The sequence below is a fragment of the Sprattus sprattus genome (genome assembly GCF_963457725.1).
Source record: "Sprattus sprattus genome assembly, chromosome: 1".
Lineage (NCBI taxonomy): Eukaryota > Metazoa > Chordata > Actinopteri > Clupeiformes > Clupeidae > Sprattus > Sprattus sprattus.
This window is the reverse complement of record NC_137920.1, coordinates 28,976,641-28,993,809: the sequence shown is the minus strand read 5'-3', so window position 1 is coordinate 28,993,809 and position 17,169 is coordinate 28,976,641. Positions and strand designations below refer to the sequence as shown.

The window sequence follows — 17,169 nt, the reverse complement described above, 5'->3', positions numbered from 1 at the left end:
CGACTCCGGGGTTTCGACGGGACCTGCGACGGGACCAACAGCAGCAGCAGCATAATCATCATCTGGATTTACTGACATTTTCGGTATATATAAACACATAATATCAATTGGTAACTGGTGTGTTGTATCCTGTTTATGTCTGATACTTTATAAACATTTATGTTTTACGTTAACTTATTACACTAGGCAGCAGTATTGTGAAGTAGAGCTAGAAATGGCTTTGCTAGCTCCCATATTGTAGCTCACACCAGCAACTGCTCAATTTAGGACAGAAAGGAGTTTGGTAAATTAGCTTGTAACTGTCAATGATAACTAGTTATTAGAATATATTAGCCAACGTTAAGTTGACTTCAAAGGGGCAGTCGAGTGTTTAGGTTGTGTCAGCTAGCTTGGAAAGCTAGCTAATAATTTTTGATTGAAGCTTCACGTTAGCCTCTGTAAACGTTTAGCTAGCTAACGTTAGCTAACTATGAGGTAGCATATCCCAAGTAACTTGTTGTGACCGATAGCGTGAGTTAACATTAACCCGTGTCCTGGGAGTAATGATTCATGAGAGACCTTGAATCATTAGGTTAACTGAAAAACGTTTGAGGATGTACACACAGCGTAGCTGTTGTAGTGTGCTCAGTTTTCGAAAACTAGACTGAAACTAAGAAGGATAACTATGACTAAATGTGACTAAAACTAATATGCACTGAATCTAAAATAGCTGCTGAATCTAAAATAGCTGCCAAAATGAACACTGAGATGTATTAATTTTGGCAGCTATTTTAGATTCAGTCTTAAGACAAAAATGCATATTAGTTTTAGTCACATTTAGTCATAGTTATCCTTCTTAGTTTCAGAAGAGGTTTTTCATGGTTGCTAGCTCTAATCAGATGTACTATAGGCTTATAAGAGAAGACTAACTTTTTATGCCAACGAACACCAATAACTAGAACTAATTTGACAGACTATAAACCAATGTGATACACGTGCTCTCTAGCTATACAGTAAAAGTGTTGCTTACGTTTGATACTAGACCTACAGTCTAACTCTAACTGCATTAAGTCTAACATATAGGCCTATCTTACAATAAACTTTAAGTAAAGCTGGCTATGTAACCGCATTCATTCCAATATTGTTGCAGAGATGTTTCCTTTTACCAAGATAACAATTTCAACAATTCACTTAGCTCAGTAAGTCAGTATAACGAGACTCTGGAACTATTAGGCTATGACCAAATGTAACACACTAGACCCTTTCACAATAAACAAGCAAACAAACAAACAAAAACAGAACAACAAAGATACCCTCATATGTCTAAACGTCAGTGGAGCCAAAATATAATGGTTGAGCTTGGTTGCTTGCTAAAATATATTGGAAGAAGGCCCCACTACACTGATTGAGTAGATGTAAATACATGTTAATTCATTGGCACTTGTTCTCTCTGTCACAGAGCAAGCACACTCTCGCAGTTCGTTCACGAAACGCATTCTAGTTGGTTGTTGCAGTTTACATGAGGCAACCAAACCCAAATCCTATTGTCTGTGTGAGTTTATGGTGTCCTGAAAATGACTGCCGATCCAACTGGTTATATAACTTGTTACTCTTGGTTTGCCGCTAAAGGAAAACAGCTGTCCTAACATTCATATATGATGTCTCTGTTGTTAATTTTTGTGACTTTCGTTTGTGTGTGTGTGTGTGTGTGTGTGTGTGCGCGTGGTCTCTCACCTCACACAGTTAAAGATCGGAGCTTTGAACATATCTATGAATATGACAGCTATGTTATCATATCCAGTTGATGCCTCTGTTGTTTGATTTTGTTTTGTGTCGTGTGTGTGTGTGTGTGTGTGTGTGTGTGTGTGTGTGTGTGTGTGTGTGTGTGTGTGTGTGTGTGTGTGTCTGTTGCGAGGCATAGTGAATACAATGTCAAACATGACAATGTGTGTGTGTGTGTGTGTCTGGTGTCTCCCTTTACACGTCCATAAATCTGAGAGCTCTTAGCGTGTCAAAGTACCAGCACGCCAAGTCAACCATGCATCTGCATCCTCTCTTTGTTGGTAATGACAGAGTTGCCAGGTGCTTGGAGAGTAGACTGATTTCATTCCGCCCACGGTCACCCAAACCTGACTTCTCATATGCCTCCCATCCCTGTAGCACCCTCTGCATCTGAATACACCATATTGAACAGAATTTAAAATAAATATGCGTTGTGTGTCTCTGTGTGTGTGTGTGTGTGTGTGTGTGTGTGTGTGTATGTGTGTGTGTGTGTGTGTGTGTGTGTGTGTGTGTGTGTGTGTGTGTGTGTGTGTGTGTTGTGTCTGTTGCGAGGCATAGTGAATACAATGTCAAACATGACAATGTCCAAAGGAAAGGCGCAAGCATATAGTCTACCACTCAGATTTATTGTGTGTCCTTAATCAGATAAACAGTTGCATTTGTTGTCACTTTTGTCAGTGAGATATGATCAGGCTGCCATTGTAATTCACCAATATGAACTGGCATTCCATTTAGCTCTGAAGAAGCATTTCAAAAAAAGAACTGTGCATGTGAAAGAATTGTGTGTGCGTGTGTGTGTGTGTGTGTGTGTGTGTGTGTGTGTGTGTGATGTTGGGTGCCTATGTGTGTGTGGTGTTGGGTGGGAAGCAGCTTCCAATTCTCTTAAATAAGGGGACGAGAAAAATAGCATCTTGTTAGCAGATTTACCGTCATTTGTGTAAATCACCTTTTTTTACTACCTATCACAAACTTACATCTCCTCATGATGATAACATTGCAGGAGAGATAAAAAAAACAGCCCCATTCATTCAATCATGTCTTCTCCACCCCTTAACCTGGAAACGAGAACCTAGCATGAATGTATGTTTTTCTGTGTGAAAAGAACTTTTGCATTTCGACTGCAACCTTTACCAGGTGGTGGTGGTAGTTGCTGGGGGGATAAGGAGGTTGGAGGGGGGGGGGGGGGGGGGGGGGGGGGGGGGGTGAAAGGACTGGAAGGAAGCAGGGAAGGGCTCTATCTCTCTCTCTCTCTCTGTCTCTCTCTCTCTCTCTCTCGCTCTCTCTCTCAGAGCACCCTTTTTATCCTGTGGCCACAGCCTCCTCTCTGCCTGCCAGGGAGCGATTCCTCAGGGTGACTGTCCCCCAAGGTGTGATTTACTGCCGAGGGCTGGGTGATGGCAGGGGGCCCCTGCAGAGGCCGTAAGAGGGGGAGAGAGTGTCCGAGCCGACAGAAAGCCTTGACGCCCCGCGCTGATATACTTTAACATCTCCGGACCTAGCCATGCTGATTGGACGGGAGGTGTTCGAAGCCGAGCGGAGAAGAGCCCTAGGTTGAGAGCCGGAGGTGGAGGTTGTGGTATTGGGTGATATTTCATGAGGACATTCGCTCCTAAAGTGAGACTCTGCCCCTCAACATCGTTTATTGCTGTTGTAAAACAATATTACACACTAGGTGATAGGGCAGTTCAAGAGGAGAAAAAGAACAAGGGAGAGAGAAAGAGAGGAAGAGAGATAGAGCAAATTAAAGAATGATATAAAGAGAGTGTGAGAAACGGAGAGAAGTAAATAGGGTAATATCATGTTTTTACTCTCTGCATTTGAATCCTCCTGGTTGCAGAGTATTTCTTTAATTAGTAGCAGTAAAGTGGTCCTATCTGAACTCCACCAGCCCACGAGGGCCTCTATATCAGAGCAAGCCTGGTCAGAGTAAAATTAACATAACTTACACCTTTTAACTTTCACCTCATTCCCTCTCCGTTCCCAGCTGGGGGAAGCGGCTGCTGGTATGCTGGTATGCACACATCTGGCTGGAGGAGAGAGAGGAACCGGCACTGCCTTCCTGGGTCTACGGGGTGGAAGAGGGAGGGTCGGGGATGCGGGCACTGGCCAAACTTGGCACAGATAAGCCACGGGCGCAATGCCAGTCTGGAGGTTTTTTTTTTTTTTTTTGGCACTGGGGCCCAGACAGAGTGAAGCAAAGTGAGGCTGGCGGTGCCCAGCAAGGGAGGTGGCAGGAGGTGGCGTGCTGGACTGTCTCTGGGGAGCTACGCAGGGGCAGCGTCCCCCCTGTGCCACTCCTCGTGGAGGTAACAGACCAGGCACTTGGTGTAGCACCATGGACATAGAGTGCGTGCCTGGAATCTTAGCCTCAGAGGCGGCAAATATGGAAATGAAAAACCCATCAAGTATGTGATGTGTGATCATTAATGTTAATGTCAATGATTGCACGCCAAGGATCTGACCCCTGTCGACAGAAGACGCCCCCTAATTAGGCAGGATCTTTGATATTTTTTGTATATATGTCATACATTTGAGGCCATCTATATTTCTCTTTTATACTTCACAAAATGCATGCATATTCAATTTTAAAATATCCTGACATAAAGAGGGTGTGTGATAAGTCATAACAGATGCATTTAGCCGCGTTTGAAAATTTACAAATTGCTGTATTTCTGGGATTAATCTTTCATCCCTACTTGATGGCCAAGGCTAATGCAACAGAGAATGTTAATTTTGGCTGCAGTACTGTCCGATTCTGAAATATGTATTATGAAATTTCTGAAGTGATACCTGAAAGACAAACTGTTTATAGAAGGAAGCTGGGAATGATTAAAGTGTTGCCACTGATATCTCCCTCACCTTAACCAACGAGCAGAGCTCCGTACAGAGGTGTCTGAAAACTCTGGTGGACAGCTGTGAGTTCACTTATTACTATGCAGATGAATGCATTTGCAACGCATTCATAGCCATGCTGCTAGCGTCTATCTTTAGCACATCTCGTAAGACATCCGGGGAGTTAGGTTCTTTGTCTAGAGGTTCTATGTCTATGGCCCAGATTATGGTTATTAGTACATGTTTATACTCCCATTGAATGCCAAGAAGTGCTATTCATAACTCTCGTCAGATCACAATATCATACAATCAGATCCGATTAACACTTGATTAGCATACAATTGTTGGCTCTGCAAATAGCTTCATCCATTTTGCTGCCCTTATAAGATGCAAGGTTGTGTGGCTAAGTAATTGTATGAGTCAACAGTTCATTCTTAGTTAGGCATACATATATATTCATAGATTGGCATACAATATATATATATATATATATCCATTCATAGTTAAGCGTACATATCTATCCATAGTTAGGCGCACATATCTATGCAGGTATGCATAGTACATATGTACTAGGTATGCATATTTATCCATATAGTGAGGTGTTACCATTTCAACACTGTGCCTCTGTGAACCAAGAGAAAAAAAGTTTGGCCGGTCTATTTATAAACATGCAGCTGATTTAAATATCAAAAGCACCACCTGGTTAAATAAATGATGAATGAGTAATTAATCAATTAATAATGCAGCCACCATACCCAAAAGATAAAGTCAGCTGACAAATCCAGAATATGTTTATTTTGTAGCCATCGACCCACCCAGTCATGATCTAATGTAAAGCCACACACACACACACACACACACACACACACACACACACACATGCACACACACACACACACACACACACATTTTCCCTGGATCACTGAGTCCAACCCTTAGTCATTTACAGGGATGGTTCTCCTCTCGACTCTACTCTAGTCTGGTGACTTGTTGAGAGGTATGAGCAGCCTGATACATGGAGACAGAACTCAATTGACCATGACCAGCACTTGTTTTTTTTCTTCTATATACAATGGTCCCCATCTTTTTCTTTCCGTCGGTCTTGTCTCTTTCTCTGTCTTTCTTTTTGGTGGATTCCACTTAACTCCAAACACTTCTCTATTAGACTCGTGGTCTGGTCCAACCCCCAGCCCCCCGAGGATCTTGTTGCTGAGCTGGATGATTCAATCAGCGGACATCCCGTCCAGCCAATCACAGAGGCTCGAGGCCTAATGAGGTATGGCTGTTAGAATTAAATGCTTATCCAATCTATCATTCCAGCACCTGCACTTCCTCGTGCTATTTTACATATAAATTACACACACACATACACACACACACACACACACACACACACACACACACACACACGCACACACACGCACACACACACACACACACACACACACACACACACACACACACACACACACACACACACACACACACACACACACACACACACACACACACACACACACACACACACACACACACACACACACACACACACACACACACACACACACACACTCACAAAAGCACCAGTTAATGCAATCTATATTCCAGATGCATTTAATACACATAGAGACTTTCAGATGCGGAAAATCTAACCTGATGGATAGCGCGGGCAGCGGAAACAGATAGCCATGATCACTCACCGGAAATCTAGAAACTGTCAAACAGCAAGAATAAATAAATCAATGAATGAAGTGGATACACTCGTGATGGAGGGAACAAATGTGTCTAAATAGACACACGCCAGCCGTACAAGTCGATATGGCCACGCACATCAAACCAAACATCAACACAAACACAAACACCAATCTTCCCCCAGCTTGTATAATTCTTCACCTATTCTATTACATCAGGCCCAGAAACAGATTCACAAAAGTTCAGGCTGACTCAAAAACAGGCCTGACTGACACAAATGGGGGGAGGATGTGGTGGTGGTGGCAGCCGGTGATCAAAGCGTCAGCGTATTGATGTAAACATATTTGGACAGGGGCAGATGTGGCAGGTTAGTGCCAGATGTCTTCATCTGCCACCCGACAGGCTTTTCAAAGGGCTTCGCCACGCAGACAGGCCCAGCCAAAAGGCCACATATGCCGTTACCTTGACTCGTTTACATATTTACTTAAAGATAATATGGTAATTTGATGTGTTGCATGTATTTATCTGAAATCTGGAAACAAATAAATAACTGTGTTAAGTATGGCAGGTCAAAAGGTCGAAGGATTGGGAACATTTTTGAATGTACCTTTCATTAGTAAATGTATTAGTTAATGTTGTCTGTGTAATGTTCTACCCTGAGATATGCACCATTTGTCTGTAGTGGAAACAGTAGGCATAGTTGGATAATATTTGTGAAAGGAAATGGAGAAAAAAAAAGATTTGTCATGATGACATCAACATCAAAAGATGCACTCAGAAATGAAAGACAGATCTCGGATCTGACTGTTACCTCCGCCAAGGCGGTTATATTTTCAGTGCTGCTTGTTTATCTGTTTGCCTATCGGTAGGCTTACACAAACTACCAGACCGGTTTTCATGAAAACTTAGTGTAGCGTGGGCCAAGGAAGGACCCATTAACTTTGGAGCGGATTTAAATAACAGGGCGGGGATCCACAAATGATTTAGTTAATTTCCGTTAACATTGCGAGACAGGGCATTTGGTCTCGATGGAGGTCTGCGCTCTCCGAGTGCCCTTCTAGTTTACTAATGTTTCTGGCCGTGCGTGTGTGTGTGTGCATATGCGGGTGCCGCAGAGGAATTGAATGAATGAGGGCTTTTGGGCATGATTTATTTAACGTATTAATTCACACCTGCCTCTGATGTTCCATGCCTTTACAAAGGAGAAAAGAGGGGGTGGGGGGTGGGGGGTGGTGGTGGTGGGGCTATTTCCCTCTCTGCTGTATCTGTTTGATGTTGCTTTCCAGGGATGCACCTCTGTTTTTTCCATCTCTCATGAAACCTCATCTAATATTAATACCACTTTATTCAATCTGTTAATAGACTAATGTTGACCAGACTTGAATTCTAAAACAACCGCCAAGATTTAGTGTTCTTCAACTGCCTACAAAAAAAATAACTAGTTTGTTTGTTTTTTGGTGCAAATGATTGAAAATCTGTGCAAATCTTTAGGGTTCACTTTTGATTTGTCCTGATTTAGAATGCCCACGCTTGGGAAGGGGGAAAAAAACCAACAGCAACCAAAAGCTATATAAGTTGGATTGGAACACATTTGGGTCGGGCCAGTAAAGCGTATCCCCATTTCCCAGTTGTTTTATGTTGTCAGGCAGGCAACTTTTGGTTTGCCCCGGATGGGAGAGGAGCATGTTTAATAACATTTAGGGGGAATGTCAATTACATGTGTAAGATTGATTGGCCTTTTCTTAGCAGTCCACAGAGAACTGTCTTCTACTCGATCTCTCCGTTGCTCTCTCTCTCTCTCTCTCTCTCTCTCTCTCTCTCTCCCTCTCACCTCTCTCTCCCTCTCTCTCTCTCTCCTTCTCTTTCTTCCTCTCACCTCTCTCCTTGGCTTTCGCCTTCGGCTGCTTCTTTTTCTTCCCTTTCTCTTCCTTCAGTTGCCAGAACTGCAGGCTTTGTGCGAAAGCCCTCTGTGTTTCAGAAAGCGTGACCAGATTAGGTGAAATATTGGATTAAGTTAATTAGCCATTAAGATAAGACAAACACAAACACAACCACACATACGTACATACATTCACACACACACACACACACACACACACACACACACACACACACACACACACACACACACACAGATGTTGTAAATCAAATCAGGACATTTTCTGCACCACATCCCCCTGTTGTGTGGCCACAGTGAATGGTGGCTTACGCTGCACTTGAAAACCCTTTCAAAAGATTTGATGCTCGCCAGAGACTAAGGTGCTTACAGCTTTGCATACTGTAATTCATTTATACGTACCCTGGGTTAATGGTTGCAAAGCTCTTTCTTCCCCCATAAGCCCTTCATTCATGATCCAATGAAGACGACTTCTCTTTTCTTTTCAAATAAAATGGGTCTCATCACTTCCATTTCTTAACAATCTATGGGGGGGGGGGGGGGGGGCTCCATCATTATCAGATATTGAGCGCTTTGTAATTATTCTCATCCTACATGATAAACAATGGGTCTTACTGAATGATGCACTTCTATGACAAGCATATTTACATAATGACATTATCCCTTGCCAACTTAGGCAATTTTTTTCTCAAATGCCATGTTATTATTTTATAATCGATAACAAGAAGGTAGAGATATAAAACAAATCCATCAGATGTGCGGTTGAAGAGAGATTCCTCGCCTACAACACAACACTACGCAGCGCTGATGACCTCCCCCCCCCCCCCCCCCGAACCCCTTCTCACCCTGGCTACCGTGCCCTCACTCTTCTCCCATGCCTCGATTTCCCTCAATCACCATCACATCACCATCATGTCCACCGCCATCCCTCCTCCTCCAGGCCGAGCAGCTCTGGGAATAATGGCCTCCTTCAGCTTAAAAGGGCGGTTTGGTGGTGAGTTTGGTGGTGCTGTTTGTTACGGAGGGTTTGTATCACGGAAAAGGTGGCTAGGCCATTTTTTTGTTTCCTTCTTATCTTTCCCCGGGAGCCGAGGTTTTTAAAGAGGCAGACTCTCATTGGACGTATGCTCTTTGTGGACTGCTGTTCTCACCTGTCAGCCAGCGTTAGCGTTAGCCTTAGCTTAGGCGCGAAGAATCCTCTGGTGGAGAAACACAAGACGCGTGGCCCACTAGACTTACATTTGCTTCGCTTCACCTTTCCGTCTTTCTCTCACACTCTCTCCTTATCTACAGCCGATTCAATTCGCACCTCAAAGTCACCAATCCAGGGCAATCTTGTGGAATAGTTTGACCTCTGACCCCGTACTGGTGTCCCATATCCGCGGCCGTGGCCCCGGTAATGGCTTTCGAGGACGACGTCATAAAAAAATATGTTACTGCCTCTTGCTTGTCACTTAGTCTGCTGTCAAAATATTGGATGGGAATGACCTCAATAAACAAGAGGCTGGGGGAGTTGGAAGTTCACATCATTAAATAAATGTACAGGTTGCGCTTGAAAGATTAAAATGCTGCAGGGGGAGGGAGGGGGGGGGGCTTTTTTAATTTCACTCTCTGCCTTTAGAGCTATGAAAATATGATGCACTTCCGCAAACCCTAAAGTGAAATTGCCTGATCTCTGCTTTCGCTGCGCAACAAACTGAAAACTCTCAAGGCACTGAAATCTTGCTTCCATATGAACTGCACACAGACACCCACACACAGACTCACACACACATGCACACACACACACACACACGCACACACGCACAGAAACTTCCTCTCTATTAACTAGGTAAAATATAACAGACCCTGTGCGTATTAACAGGGAGTAATAGTAAGGCTGGAACACATTTGCTGGAATGAGGTACGGGCACCTGGGCCTCCTTTCGCGGAATGAAGGCTAGATTGCGCTTCGCTTGTCTCCCCGCTCAAACTTATCCCCCCACCGGAAGCTCTAGTTTATTCCACGTCGTTTCTTTATTATTTAGAGATTATATTCCTCCGGAGAGAACCTGCAGGAAGGAATGAGAGGCAAGGGCTGGAGTTATTGGCAGGCAGGGCGACGTTTCTGCCCGAGATAAAGGCTCGTAAGCAGACCGTGACTGCTCCTGCGAGTGATCACTTTTCTGACACGACACACCCGGTGGATTGCCATTTCCTAAGCCACCCGCAAAAAAAGGGCCACAAATTCACCAACGGCTAAAAACAAGCCTGGTAGGTTCCAGTGCAGAGGTGTGCCTGGTTTAGAGCATTTCTGCCAACGCAGTGTTCGGTTCTATATTGTGGTTTTCCTCTTTCTACAGCGTTTCTTCTACAGTGTCAAACGCATGTCACTTTCATGTACAACTACATGTCGCTGCTAGTGCAAACACGTGTTGTGTTTAGTGAAATACGTATTCCAGCGGAAATTACATGTCACAGCAATAAATTGTGGTGCCTGTTAATTTATGACCTTTTTTTCACCTCAAGAGGCAATCATTCATCCTGAAACACTGCCACCACTTTCCTTATATGCTACTTTGACAAATATATTTACGGTCGTGAGGATATCCTTTAACAACACCACAAACACGAGTGTCGTATTGCTTTTATGCAATGGTTCTCCTACTAATTGAGTTTGAGCAGTGGCGGTCCGTGCATTTCACGACTAGGCCTTCAGCGATGTCCTACACGATGTTAAACTGAGTGAATCCACCTCCTAATACCATCATTATGACGCCATGGCTCTCGAACCAGTATATTTTATACAGAAAGGCAGTATAAGTGAGCATTGCATCACCTTAACATAGTCGAGTACAACAGACTTTATTAATATTTCCGGAGCATTTCAAATCAATACACCCGTATTAACAATACATTAAGAGTAGTAAACTCTAAGTTATATGATCGCTTGGATATTACTGTCACAACTTAAAAATAAAAGGCAATTTTCAGGGATTAGTCTACAAAGTTTTATTAAGTCCACCAAAAGTAGCCTTTGTGACTCAATGTGAGGTTTAACAAGTTTAACAAGTAACATCGCATTGTCCCACCTGCAAAGCAGTTTCATTAAACTTCCCATCCTCACGATATCCAGTTTTTCTTGAAAGTTCCGTCTTGAAAATGGCGTTGTAATTGTATCAAAAACTGGAATTATCAAGTTTGTGTAAACTAATTTATTGGAGTTGGTTAATGTAATTATATTTAGTCTTACCAATTGAAACAACTAGAAGAATAAGCATTGAAACCGATGTACGTCGTTTTAGCCAGCTAAACTGAGCACTGAAGCACTGCACCGGTCTGCCTCAGTATCCAATCAAAGGACGTTTACGTGTCACGTTCAACGCGAGGAAAGAAATCTTCCGGGCCTAGAAGGCCCAGTGTCGCCAACTCGAAATCTGATTGGTTGTCACAACTGTCTGTTTCAGTTCATTCAACTTAAATGAACTGAAACAGCAAGTTGTGATAGCCAATCAGATGTACACGGGCCTTCAATGTGAATTCTGAAGGCCTCAGGGAAGATTTCTGTTCTCGGGGAAGATTTCAAGGAGCGTGGCAACACATGATAGCGGAAATATGATTGGATGAAAGCTCTAACATAAATGAACAACGCTGGAAGCATGAAATGAAGATAATGGACTATGGGAAATCATTTAATACATATTTATGAAAAGAAAATATTAAAATTAAATTTATTTTATTACATTTATTTTCTGATGATGTTTAGGCCAGCAGAGAAGGCCTTGAAGGCCCTGACGGACCGCCACTGAGTTTGAGGCACCAGACTGTGTTTTACCTTCGTTTATTTCAATTTTTTTTATTCATTCTCTGCCCCAAAAATAGTTCCAACATGGGCTCTCAGCGTCAAGCACTGCCAAGCAACTAATTCTGTCACTCTGCAGCCAAGCTAAGTCAGAGAGACTACTTATGCCTCTTTAATTTGTACAGTCACCTGTATTCATGTTCATTTGAACATTCCTAATACTCTCCAATTGCTCTTTTTCCTAATGTTATAAAATTGCTACGTGCCATTCTGCTCTTCTTACTTGGAATGAATGTCATGTGAGAGTATATTAAACTTGGAGTGATTACTAGCGGTGAAGAGACCTAGTGGTGTTCCAGGATATCTGCACTCATGGAATGCCTCTAATCAGAAATTCATCAATCGTTCGATAGGATCTAGCTGCTGTATAAATAATGAAGATGCTGATAAAGTCAGACTGTGCTAGCAAAACACAAAATTGGACCAATAACATACATACAGTATATGTCTATAAACACAAAGTTTGGCAGAGGACAGATGTTATGGCTGACCATTGATGATAATGGTCTATAAAGGGAAACACTGAAGGCCTCAATTACAATTAGTAAGACATTTCAAGCCATACAGTTAATGTGTAACAGTTTGAACTGCATAGTACTCCTCGCTGCATGGGCGGCTAACTGCTGTGAAAAACTGCATTGAGATCAGGATGCTATTGCAACAGCATTACCTCAGACAACATGCTGAGGCCTATAAACTGCCTTGAGGTCAGGATGCTATTGCAACAGCATTACCTCAGACAACACGCTAAAGCCCAAGACATGCAGGCAAAAACATTGCAGAGATCAACCGGCTGTGACGACTCAAAAACGCATCAATTTATAGAGATTTAGTGAGTTGAAACGTTGCGAGAATTAGGGGGAATTTTACTGGCGGGGCAGTATGGGAGAGATGCAGAGCTTTTTTTAGCAGGAAGACTAGAAATAGACTTCAACACATAGCAGTGTGAGACCATAGTCAGTGACAGCTGGTGCAAGTGTGTTTTTCACAGCCTAACTAGGGACTATGTGTGATAAACTCCACACTAATTGGCAACAAAAAAAAGTTAGATTTTTTTTTCTCCCACTTGGCACATAAAGCCGCTCAAAGAGGGATTATTTGTCTTCCTAACGTCCTTGATCACCTCATTGAAAGGGACATATTTGCTCTTTATGAGCAGAAATGTGTAACATGTCTTTGAAGGCTTTCTGTTCTGAGTGTCTGAATTAAGTGAATTAATCATTTGGCTTTAATAGAATAGGGCTGTGCACAGATTATTTCTCTTAGGACCGCATACTGTACCATACGGACTAGGGCAGATGGTTGACTGATCTAACATCCATTTAAGTTAAGTCTCCCTAGGCCCTTTTTTACAAGGAACCTTCCAGAAGACCACAGTAGTTCCCTGATCCAAAATACTGGTTGCCAGCTCCCTGTATGCCTTACCTCTTTCCATCTCCCAAGCATAGTAATACCTTGGGCCGGTAGGTCAGTGCAGGCCACTGTTGAAACACCATTTTCCCTGGGCCCCTGCACCTGAATCTATTCTCTTTCTCTGAGCCCCTTCTCTTCCACTCCTCCTCTCTTTTTTTAACCTCTTTTTTCTCCCTTTATCTACCTCAGACACTTTCTTTCTATCTTTCTTTCTCACAGGCAGGATATACACACACACCCATAACCCCCTAAGCTTGACTCTGCATCTGCTAGTTTCAAATTGAAAAGATTCCCTTGCAACTATTGGTGGTGCCATGTGCTCACTCTTAGGGCTATGTAAACAACAACAACAACACTCTCTGACACTGATTTCATATAAACAACTCAAATAGTAAATTAGTCTGTGAGGGCAAAAACATTAGTTAGGATATCTGAACAAGAACATCAGAGGAAACTTCATCAGAATGAGATGCCAGATCAAGCTAACGGCTGGCTGTGCTGAATCCATAACCCAGCTTTGGGGAAATAGTGAGGGGTTTGAGATTCTATTGAGAGTTGGGTTTTAGCTGTCCATGTAAGATCTCCTTTTTAAAATAAATAAATTAATGAAAATTAAATAAAAAGCACGACAGCCTAACTGGGAGGGAAAAGAACAGATGCAAGGTTACCTTATGTGCCACAGATGGGGCTGCAATACATGCACGCATATACACACACACAGAGGAAGGGAGGGAGAGAAAGAGGGAGAAAGAGAGAGTAAACAGCTAACATCTAAACCCCCCAATAAATTCAAATGGAAATTTGCACAACCTAAAAACCATTCATCATCTCAACTCTATGAGAGACAACAATCATACAGCCGTGTATTTTGCATTACGGAAAGGCACTCCATATTTCATAGAGAGCATAGTGTTTCTTTCCTCTCGTGTTTTATTTTTGAGCTGAACCCAGCTGGCGTGAGCAAAGTTCTGGTGCCTTTGTCACGACTCGAGACCGAAATAAAAATGTATTCCGAGCCGTCAGTCTGTGAATCCCATTGAAGGCACGACATAACACCAAGAAATTCAATTAAGCTCCTGATAATGGCCACAGGAACTGATAGAGGCAGGTAGGTTTACCTGGGACTGAGCCCAAACACCCACCACACAGTTTCTACCCCCACGTTATCCACTCCCCCGACCCCCCACCCCCCTCCCCCAAAGTCCAGTTGCTGTGGCTACTACTGTTATGAATGAAATAAAGGATAAAATAAAGGTACTGTTTCTGCTCTGTGTGCCTGCGGAGGACCATCTCGCACACCCCCCCTCCCCTGTTGCCTCTGTGTTTTTATAACCCGCCTTTCAAAGTCCAGTTGCTGTGGCTACCCACACTCAGTAACGGATAGATTTATTTTGTTCTGGTGGCACTTTTGTTGTTTTAGTGTGTGTGTATGTGTGTGTGTGTTTTAGAACTGGGTAAATACAGTAATAAAGAAATGAAAGAAGGGGACAGGTGGAGGAGGTGATCAGAGAGGCCGTGGGACCTCATTCTGACAGAGGCTCTGGCAGGTGAAAAGGGAATGTTCAAAAGAGTCACCTCGGCAGATGAACACAACAGAACAACGGAGATGCAATAAAGACTGTCTGGAAGGTTATTTCTTTCTTTCTTCTAAGGGACACACAATGGAAAGTGACACACATACACACACACATACACACACACACACAAAAGAGCAATAGGCAACAGTCACACAAACAACAAAGCTATTATCCACACAACCAGGGCCTTGTGCAATCGCAACTGAGCAAGATCATAGAGGTGAAAATAACATTGGGTTATGTTGTCCTGCTGCATAACAAACGAGTTATAGGACAGACCCACAGCACAAAGTCAGAGCATAAAAGAGATCACAGTTGGAAAGCTCCCCATATGTTTTAGGGTCTGGGCAATGGTAAGACATTATTTCTGACAGATTACCTAAATGGAGTGGTTTGTATGCAAGACTTGACTTAACAGTGTAAGGAATGTTTGGATGTTCTTTACAACGAAAACATGACCGTCTAACTCAAAAATGAACCATTGCTCAGTGAATAAATGGATATCACTTAGTCTGACACATATCTAAGTCAATGATGAGTAGTCAACCGCAACTGACATCAGGTGTGTATTTGCATGGGAGTGATGGCATGTTGCACCGACAGCCTACAGTAGGCTATGTTGCAGACTGACGAGAGCACTTAACACGGAGTGACGCTACATGACGTAATATAAAGCTTCTCCTCCAGCTTAGAAGCCGCTCAGACGCAACAAAACAGACCGCTCACACCCACCACACAACATATAGAACGTAAAACTACAACACAATACATTCAGTGGATATGTGTGTTAACAAAGGGTCTGTGTGACTTACACTGCTGTTCTGCCCAGACCAATGTACCATGGCTTGGTTGTGGGCTGAGTCTCCGGTCAATGCAAAGGTTGAGCTGGTAAGTTTCAGCTCGTCCTGCTTTGAATTTGCCGTTCTCCGGTCCTCCCCTCTCCACCGCGACTCAGAGCGGCGGAACCTGCGCACAGGATGCCCTCCGGTGCCCTCATGCTGGACGCGAGCATCGTGCGACTCCGTGTAAAAAGCAGGTGCAGGTGACTTTTCGCGAATGTCTCTGATCTCCTTCACCTGGGTGCTGCTACGAAATCTGCACTTGTGTAATTTATCGGATGCTCTCCCGGCACCTGCTACCTTACACTGGGGCTGTGTAACTTTATTCTGGCTTTTGCCTGATTCCCCGCTTGTATTAGGCACGCTTCGGACGGGTTTCTTCTGCAAATAGTGCCTGTCAATATTCCGCTTTCGCCTGGAATGAGAATATTTCCCTTGACCCGCACCGTATTCGGATGACTTAGCTGCGCTGTCAGACTGTTGAGTTTCACCACTTGCAGAATTAAAACCTGCTGCCCCCACTCCATATTTGATAACTTCCCCTCCGGACCCTGTTGCAAATTCTAGCGTGTCCAGTTTCAGCAGTAATTCCCGTGAACCCGTCTTGTCCAGGGGCTGGCATGATCTGCAAGTTATCTCCGTTTTGGCCAACGGAACAAAAAAGCAAAGAATCAAAAACAGGAAACAGGCAGCGCGGCGCCAATTTGGGCAGAATCTGATCCCCTTCTCCATGTCTGATAGCCCCGGAAAGATGCTCTGGGTACAGTCCTTTATCTCTCGCCTCTCTCTTCCCTTTTGACGCTCGGTTTTGATGTGCGGCAACGGAACTCCTCGCAAGTTGTAGCTATAGCCTACACAGTTGTTTCTGCATCAAAAAAGTGCAATTCGGCGAAGCGGTCTAAGTTGAAGGATTTGGTCAAATGAAGCTCCACACGGGGGAGGAGCTCGACTGAACATAAGATAGGGGAGAATTCCCCTCGCGCAGTATTCATCTTTACATCACGAAGACCACACATCCATATTAGTCAAGATGCGAAGACGCTTCATTTATATATTAGCATATCATATTATATGTCAAAGAGCTAGATGGGTCGATTTGTATCTCGGGAAACGATTTTTAGAGTTGGTCTTGCATTCTTTTCACAGTCTGTGAATATTTATTCATTTTTTCTTCTGTGTTTTGTTTTTTAAGTGAGCTATGTAAAATTGTCCTAAAAAGTTGGTAATGTAATATCCCGCCGGAGATGTGTCCCACAGGAGGAGAAATGGAATTTCGATAGGCCTAATAACTTCATTTAGGGCGACTCCTCACATTTT

General features: G+C 43.3%; 1 protein-coding gene across 1 annotated transcript in view; it reads right to left on the bottom strand.

The window, feature by feature from the left end:
- LOC308368998 (VPS10 domain-containing receptor SorCS1-like) overlaps positions 1 to 16,584 on the bottom strand; it is a gene marked incomplete at both ends in the record, with an annotated part of 140,925 nt that extends 124,341 nt beyond the window's left edge. The window contains one exon of the mRNA XM_080843309.1: positions 15,826 to 16,584. Within this exon, the coding sequence (XP_080699435.1) occupies positions 15,826 to 16,584 (759 nt within the window). The remainder of the gene's footprint in view (positions 1 to 15,825) is intronic.
- Positions 16,585 to 17,169: the final 585 nt, after the last annotated feature.